At 47.5% G+C, this 8,767-nt stretch overlaps 1 protein-coding gene across 1 annotated transcript; it reads right to left on the bottom strand.

Annotated features, from left to right (window-relative positions):
* Window positions 1-57: 57 nt before the first annotated feature.
* Window positions 58-8,407, bottom strand: LOC121157599 (pepsin II-4-like). Its single transcript, XM_040981891.1, has 9 exons — window positions 8,352-8,407; window positions 7,793-7,952; window positions 5,809-5,926; window positions 5,133-5,251; window positions 4,256-4,455; window positions 1,930-2,046; window positions 1,280-1,415; window positions 1,084-1,182; window positions 58-207 (listed from the first exon to the last, which is right to left on the bottom strand). Exons 1-9 carry the CDS (start codon window positions 8,405-8,407, stop codon window positions 58-60), a joined length of 1,155 nt encoding a protein of 384 aa, XP_040837825.1.
* Window positions 8,408-8,767: the final 360 nt, after the last annotated feature.

Here is an 8,767-nt window from a genome sequence, read left to right on the forward strand (position 1 = left end):
TAAGGGGGTGCAGGAAGGAGGCCAAATCTCTGTGGAAGAGGCTTCAAAGCTGAAGGCTTAAACTGCTTTAGCCAGGCCAAGCTTATTGTTGGCGCGGTCAAAGACGGTGAAGTACTCGCGAATGAAGACATCACCCAGGATCCAGAGCTCTCCAGAGGAGGTGTCGAGGTTCATGCCTTCGAAGCCACTGGAGCAGGCGCCATCCTCCTGCAGGTCAGAGAACAGCACAGGAGACCGGAGAGGGTCAGGGTGACAGGGTGTGGGTACCAAGCATACTGGGCTCTCTGGACTGTCTGCAAGGCCTCTGCACGGAGTGGCTTCCTTTTTCAGGGATGTGATTGCTGCTGACCTGGGGTGCACCTGCAGAAGCTGTTCCCACTCACTGCATTCCTGTGTGCAAGGATTGCTGCACGTATCTGATGTCTTTTACATACACACTATCCCTGACCTTAGCAGAAAGGTGTAGGGAAAAGTCAGCTTCTGTGAGGGATGTTTGCAACCCTGCTGATGTGAGTACTTCTCACATCTCCTCTAGGCCAGAAGTACAGCAGGCAGCTGTGAGTTCTTCTGTTTGCCTGGGATACTGGACTGCAGCTTGGACTTCAGGAAGGATTTGTCTGGGGAAATGGCCAGGGTGAGTACTTCTCACTGTGGAAAGCATCTCCCTGGGATAAACTGTTTTTTCAGCTGTCAGGGTAGTAGGTGGCAAAAGTGGTCGTTCTTAAACAGTCACTCTAACCTCAATCTGAAGGTGGTTTGGGCTGACATCTCTGGTTTGCCGTAAGGAAATGGAGGCTCAGAGAGGTTAAAGCTTGATAAAAATCATAGACTGGCCTCTGGGACTCAGGTCTCAGCCCCAGGTGTATAGAAGGGCACAAAATATATTCTTTGTTTTGCTGTTCCCTTAGGAACATCATCCAAATTTCCATTCATGCTTGATTTTGAGTATGCTTTTTTTTTTTCTCTGCTGGCCCTGCAGATGGTCTCTTCCACATGGAGAAGTGTAAATTTCCTTGTGCCCAGGAGCATTATGTGGCTACCTGGTGAGTGTGCCCGTTGTGAGGCTGTCCCCTGCCACATTACCTCCAGGATGTAGGCTTTAGCGGGCAGAGGATGCTTGACACCATTGATGGTGAAGACAATTTCAGGCAGGGAGTCGATGGCCGAGCAGCTGATGGTACCCTGGAAGGTGCAAATATGAAGTTTAGAGGGGGTTCATTCCTTGTGCATGGTGCTCTGATCACCTGAGGCTGGAAGAGAGCATTGTGGTTAGACTTGCCTCGCTGTTAGAAGCTCCGATGTAGCTCTGGATCTTGGAAATGGCACTGGTGGGTCCAGCCAGCAAGGAGGTGCCTGTGTCGATGATGGCCTGGCAGCTGTCTGCACAAGCGATGGCCTTTCCATTGATGGTGACGCTGAGGATGAGATGCAAAGAAGGGTCTGGTGAGTCCACAGGAGTTACCCCTGTGACCTGGATGGACTCTCCTCAGAGAACACAACAGTTGAGATGTCAGGCTACAACAGAGCTGGGACAGGTATAGCCCGAGCCAGTCCTCATCATTGATTTCTTATTGTAGATGGCCAGTGGCAGTCTTTATAGAGAGCTGGATTGTATGATCTTTCTAGGTGCCCACAAAGTTGAGAGGTGTGGTGATGTGGGTTTTATAGCCCTCTCTGTGAGTGCTGAGTGATGGTCCTGCCTCATGATCCACAAGGAAGCACTAATTAGACTCTTGCTGGGCTCCGTGATAGTTCTGCCTCCTTCCTTTGATTGAGACAGCTTTCCCGGGCTGTCTATGGCATGGCCAGTTTCCAGCCTCCACCTGTGCTGGCTATTGCAGGCATATCAGGACAGTGACTCATCTCTGAGTATGTAAATAAAGAGGATCAGGCCCTGGAGAGGACCTCATGCAGCAATGGCAGTCTTACCTGTCCAAGGTGAACTGCCAGTAGCCCTCGTAAGTGACAGGCACCCAGTTCAGATGTCCAGTGTAGTAAGAAGAATCGATGCCGCCAAACATCACCAAGCTTCCCTTCTCATCATCACTGTGGGAAGGTAAGGAGAAGATAGGAATTAATTTATTCACGTGTTCCATGTCTGTCATGCACTGCCTCAGAACTACCCTGGATGGGATGCTCATCATTGCCAGGAGCTGTAATGGATATGTCACGGAGGTGAGTTCTTATCCTGTGACACGAGGTGCAAGCAGTGTTCATTAGTAATATTTTCCCTTAGCAATGTCTCTGAGGAATAGAGAAATAGGGCAGCTTGCTCAAGATAGCACTGGAGCATGGCAGGCAAAAGTAGAGCCTACAAATTTTGAGTTCCCAAATGCGTTGTTTGCATCCAGATACTTATTAAGTTGCCATGGGGAGTATAAGAGAATTGAATATTGGACGGGGCTGGTTCCTAAGGGGTGAATGATGTAGTTCCCTTGTTCTCAGCCAGTCCAGGTGTTGCCAGTGTCTGAGACATTTGTCATTGTCAGGATTTGTGGGTGTACGGAGTGCTATGGAATTAGGGTCAGGGATATGGTACACACCCTCAACAGGGCATGGGTGAGTTCTGACGACAGCACTTGGGGTCAAAATGTCCATGGTGCTGAGCCAGAGAAACCTTTGTTTCAATGGGTAGATGCAGAGGCCCACAAGTGATGTTTTAGTCTTCATGCAGTCATGCAAGGACTAAAGAAAATGTGTATTGTGTGGGCTAGAGGCACAGAGAGCTTTCATGCTGGAGTCTCTGTTATTCCCAAATCCATTTTTTTTGGCATCTGCACTGTTTCAGGTGAGATAGGGCTGCAAGCATACAAAAAGGTTAGTGACAACTGGTCATTTGTGAAACACACCCTCATTCAGATTAAATATCCACTTGTGCTGAAACACGCGAGAGTGCAATTGCTGTCTAGTTGAGTTGTTAACACCGGAAGGATGTAGTGACTGATGACCACTAGTGTAACAATGCAGGTATGACAGACAGAGGTGACAACCCTAGACCTTGCATGGACTGTCTGCCATTGTCCATTCCTACAAGGATGGACTTAGGACTGTTTATGAGGAACTATGCTGTTGTAATAATGATATGGGGGAATTCAGTTAGGGGGGTGGTTAGGTGATTAGAGGATGGGATAGGAGAAATCACAGGGCCTATGGAACTGTATCATAAAATGATAATAATAATTAAGTAATGAAAATAAATGAATTTTGGTTTAAAAAATCTGCAGAATCTAAATACCTGGTATATTCCTCATTCATTCTTTGTCCTTATGTTTTGATAAGTAAAATAGAAGCTTGCTTTCATTACTTTATAATTTCATTGCTTAAGATATATGGGGGTATGTAAAAGCAATCCTAGGAAAGTAGTATTAACAGAACTTATATTGGTGCCCAAATTTATGGATTCTGTGCTTCCCAGGAGTCTGGAATGTACTGGTCTAAAATGGGTATTATATAAATAACCCCCTGTGCATGATTTGCAACATGCCTTAACTACGTAAACTTTTTGTTTTCTACAATCTGAAGTGTAGAGTGATAGGGAGAGCCAGTGATATTCCATATACCTGCTCATCTCCCAAGTGTCCAAACTGCACACATTCATCCAGGTTGAAAGTAGGAGAAAGTCTCAATCTCAGTGTTCTACATGGTTGGCAGAACAAGTAGTAGGGTCATCACCTACTACTACCCAGGGTGGGGAGTGTGAGGAAGCTGAAACAAAGGCAGTGGAGTGAGGACTCAAAGCCAGAACTTGGTGTGAGTTGTAGGTTTCAAATAGAGCGACCTGAGCACTTCAACTAATACTCACTGCCTAAATATAACTTTGAATGTGTTGAATCCTTGCCATTATATTTTGAAATCCTCTCCTAAGTCACAGTCATGTCTTGTTATGTTTTGCTGTGACTGTTGAGCCATGCATTGCTTTTTTCTACTGTAAATGTAATCTCAGGGACAGGGATGAGGGAATCAATATCACAGAGCCAACTGGCAATGACGTTGGTATTGAGTGATTCAAGGGAAAAAGACTTAAGCTGGTAAGAAACAGGTAATGATGATTATTCTTTGTCAGAGAGAGAGAGTTTGAGAGAGATGGATAGAGTGATTTGATAGCTCCTAAAATCATCCTTCTCTAGCCCCTGACATTGATTTTGAAATCTCATACTTCTAAGATTGTCCGCAGCCCATCCAACCCTGGGTAAGTTCCTTGTTGGGCCAGGTGCAAATGGTATCTGTGGGAGAGGTATGGGGATAGGCAACCTACGAGCTCAGGTAGACGGAGAAGAGGTCCTGGGACAAGAGGCCTTCATTCCACATGTTGTCAAAGACGGGTGTGGCACCAGAGGAAGAAATGCTGGGGTAGCCCAGACCCAGGATGCCATCGAAGGGAGCAAACATAAAGGTGGTGCCGGGTTCTGTCTCACTCAGGCCAAAGATCTGGTGGGTGTCTTCGATGCTTCCCACCTGTACAGAGTGGAGAGAGGTGATGTCCACCAGGTGTACCTGTCTGTGGTGGAGCACTGGTGGGATCTAGCCCTGGACCCAGAGGGATCTTGGTTCATTTCCCAGAGGACTCAGCTTTCAGGACATCATCCTGGCAGGCAGGGAGAGGGATTTTCTCTCAGAATGATTGTTGTTCCCCATTGGGCAGAATTTTGACAGCTGATGACCAGATGGCCACAGAATGTGAGTCACTGTGAGATTCTGCTGCAGGACAGATGGTGTCTGTGCATTTACACCTCATCTGGGCAGATGCAAAGTAGATCCCTGCAAATTTGGACTCTTAATCCTGCCATGTCCTGTGGGACTTGTGGGACTTACATGACAAAGGTTAGGAAGAGGAAGATGGGAGATCTTAGAAAAGAATGGAACATTTCTGCCCCATTTCCCTGTTTCTGGCATCACATTAATCATTGAGGTTGTATGTGGGCTCCTGGCAGACTCTCCTGTGCACCTATGGCTCAGCCCCCAGTGTGTGTGACAGCTCTGTCACATCTCTACTTTAGCACCCAGCTAGGTTTGTTGTGTGATCTCCAAGACCCATGCTGCTGGGTAGGCCTTGCTTTGAAGGATTCACCATGGTTACTGGTTGGTATCCCTTGGTCTGGGCAATGTAAGGGGCAGAGTCCCTGGGTGCTCACCTTCACAGTGTCATATCCCAGGATGCCAGTCATGCTGCCGGTGCCATAGGTGATAGAGAGGGTCTCGCTGGTGGCCTGGTAGGTGGAGGAGTCATCAGGGTTGAAGCGCTTATGGAATGCTGTAAAGGCAGGAAGGGACATCATTACCCTGAAAAGGATGAGTTAGCATGCTGGTAATGTCTTTTTCGCAGAGTGCAGTTGGCTTGCATTGGGACTCTGGTGGAGAAAGATGACCTTTGGATGATGTTTGGAAGCTTGAAATATTATGGTGACTTCCAAGGCTAAGTTGCCTTGATTAGCAAAGCAGTGCATTTTGTTTGTGTTTTTAATGAGCTGTGCTCATCTCCAGAGTGTAGTGCCCTGGTCCAGTTTGAAATCCACTGCATCACATGGCACTCACAGGGTGGAGCTCTTTAAGCAAGTCTCAGTTTGTGTCCCCACAAGCTTTCTGTTTAATGAGTCCATCTGTCCATGCCTATTCATCCTTTTGTGTCACAGAGCAGCTGCAGCCCTTGTCTCCTAGGAGCTGCCTGGGCAAGGTTTGTGGCTCTAATCCATGAGTGGCTCTAATAGGCTGGATGGGAGCTGTGAGCATCCCTGAGTGTTCAGGGTTCCCAGCATCACCTGATGTTTTGCCTGAAGGGGAGGGCAGAACATGTTAGGCGCAGGCACTCACCACAGGCCAGACTGGAGCAGTAGGTGGAGGGCACCCAGAGGTTGGAGGAGCCAGTGTCAAAGATGACGGTGAATTCCTGAGGGGGTGTTCCAATGCTGATGGTGCCGAAGTACTCAGCCTGTGGGGGTCAGGATGGCAGAGCTCAAGGACCTGGGACCCTTATCCAGGGTTGCTTGGGTGCTGCTCATCACTTTATTTCTCCATCTTTAACTTCCCTCTTCTCCCCATCCAGTGTTCCCTGCTTCTCAGCCCAGCCCTGGTCTCCACTCCTCCTTGAAGTCTTTTCTGATTGCTCCCTGATTGCCTCCCTGATTCGGTGTCAAGCCCATTTGTTATCAAGGCTGATGTGCTGTCTTCTTTGTGGGTTCCCTGTCTTCCTCAATCTTACCCTTTTGCACATCCCCTTCTTAGTGGATGAGTTGTAACCTGTGGTTCACAGGCAGTCGAACTTCAAGTTGTTGTTTAATGTGCTGATTGGGAGACATGCCAGTCATTTTAAAGTGACTCCTTCAGAACAATCTTATTCCCAAGCCTTAGTGTTGTCAGTAGACTTCTGAAAGGAATTCTGGTGTTTCTCAGTGTCAGTGGGCTCCTACGTTCTCTATTCCAGTTACCCTGGTGTTCACGCCTTTTTGGACAAGTACAAGGTCTTTTCCACCCCACAGTGTTTCCACTTCCTTACTCTTGAAGCAGGAAAAAATATTTTTTCTGTATCTCTTCTTGGTTGAGTCCTTCTTCATCGTTTGGAACTTTAATCAGATTTTACTTTGTCCACAAATCTTCACACCATATCAACCAAATTAGTCCTTGCTCCTATGTTTATCTTTCCCTTCATTGCAATGAACTAATTTGTCATGCGTTGTAGTCGCTCTCATTGAATGACATCATCTCACATGCTGGTATGTAGTCTCTCTCTCTTGAGTATAAGCCCGAGGAATTTGCTTCGCTTACTGCTGTGACCTCAGCAGGTGCCAGCCTGTCACAGCTAATAGGTACTTGGTAAGTAACTGTATAAGGATTAATTGGGCTGATGTTTGTGCCTTGCACTGAAGAACTTTCAGCCCTGTGCTGAGCCCTCCCTGAAGCTCTTTCATGTTACTGACTTGTAGCGGCCCGCGGGTGGTGACCTTGAGTGAGTTCTGTTCTGTAGACCAGGATGCTAAGGCTCAGAGACCTCATTGTCAGTAGATCTGTTGGATCCCGGGGCAAGTCCTTGACCACAAGCAGAGGTACATCTTATCCTTGATTATTTGCTGCTCTCATAAAGGACACATGGTGGTCTACTGAAGACCAGGGCATGCTGTTAGGTCCCAAATGAAAGAGTCTGTGAGATCTTAAGACTCACATTTGATTGTGTCACCTCAGTGATTCAGATAGTACTTGGAAATTTAGGGATCTGGCTGTGCTGTCCCTGGACTCTCTGTAGTCTATCTGATCTTAGGCTCTTCGCCTCACTTGTACCACTCTATCTCCCCTCTCCTCTTCCTCACTCTTCTCATGCACTCTGTTTTCCCTTCCTCAAAATCCTGGCTGTTTGAATCCACAGATTGATCATGAAAACTACTGTCTGGCTGTCCCGCCCTTCTCTGGGGAAATCTTTTCCCTTCTTCCCTGTTCCCAGGAGGTGTTCTGCCTTGCAGGAGACATGTCTCACTTAGTGGCCCCTTCTCTGATTTTTTTTGCCTTCAAGTATGGCTCCTCAATGGGTGTTGGGGCTCTCTGACGTCATCCTTTCCCTCCTGTCTAATACTGACTTTATTTGCTGTTAGACCCCAATGTCTAAGATCTAACTTGACACATAGGCCAGCACTCAGTATCAATGAGAATTGAAAGAATGAACAGCGCAAGAGTGATAGCTCTGAGTGTGTTTTCCCTGAGTATCTGTGGGCTCTTGAGATCAGAGAGCCATCCTTCACTGTCATACTTGCCCCCTTCACCCTCTGATCAAGGATGAGGCCGCTGTGTTCCGCTGCCGTGCACTCACATCCATGTAGTTCTCCATTGTCTCAGTAGTTTTCTTGGCATAGACCTCATTGGGGAAATACTTGCTGGCCCGATTGGGGTTGTGTGTCTTCAGGTAGTCCTGCAGTAATCCCTTCTCACTAAGGTTCTTCCTCAAGGACTTCTTTTTGACCAGAGGGACCCTGGAGCAGGACAATGTTGGGTGCATGGTTAGGAGAGGAGGGGTAGCGGCAGTAATCCTGCTTGGGGGATGTTACAGAAGCCTGAGAACATGAGGAAAGTGGTGTAAGAGAAGCAAAAGAAGGCAGAAGCTCCCATCTGTTATCCAGTGGTACACAGAGGGGAGATGACTGCTCTCCAGTGATGGAGCTGATACAACATTTCGGTTGCACATAGTGTAAATCATGCTTACAGTGAGGCTTCCCCAGATAGGTGGAAAGAAAGACCAAGGAGTCTAAGATGTTGGAAGAAAAGAAGCAAAGGAAGGGATGTCTAGGAAAGCTAGGGCATGTGAGAGGCAGCACAGTGCTGAGAAATTGCTGTTTGGAGCCGTACTTCCTTCTCTCCAATGCCAGACTTACTTGTGGATAACGCACTCAGAGAGTGCCAGCAGGCCGAGCAGCAGCAGCCACTTCATGGTTCTTCCTGGCTCCCAAGTCAGTGGGGAAGGCAGGTCGAGTGGAAAGTGTGCAGCAGCAGGCAAGAGCTACGGCTTATATAGGGGCCACCATAGCCCTTATCAGTGTTTTAATGCCATGCGTCATCACTGTCCCAAATGGAACATTTTCTGATAAGCCAATCTTGCCTGTAGTCACATTTTGTTGAGTAACTTTCCACTAACTGTATATCCCACTGTCAGAGTGCACCTGGTGGGTCCCCATCAGTTGTCGTGTGTTGCTTTTGATTCTGGAATGCAATGGGTCTGTATATAGTTTTCCAAGCTGTGTGTTTTGACAGAACTGGTCAGAAGTGCACAAATCACAGTATTGAACAGATG

The sequence above is a fragment of the Ochotona curzoniae genome, unplaced genomic scaffold, assembly GCF_017591425.1.
Source record: "Ochotona curzoniae isolate NIBS_2020 unplaced genomic scaffold, NIBS_Ocur_1.0 contig_3527, whole genome shotgun sequence".
Classification (NCBI taxonomy): Eukaryota; Metazoa; Chordata; class Mammalia; order Lagomorpha; family Ochotonidae; genus Ochotona; species Ochotona curzoniae.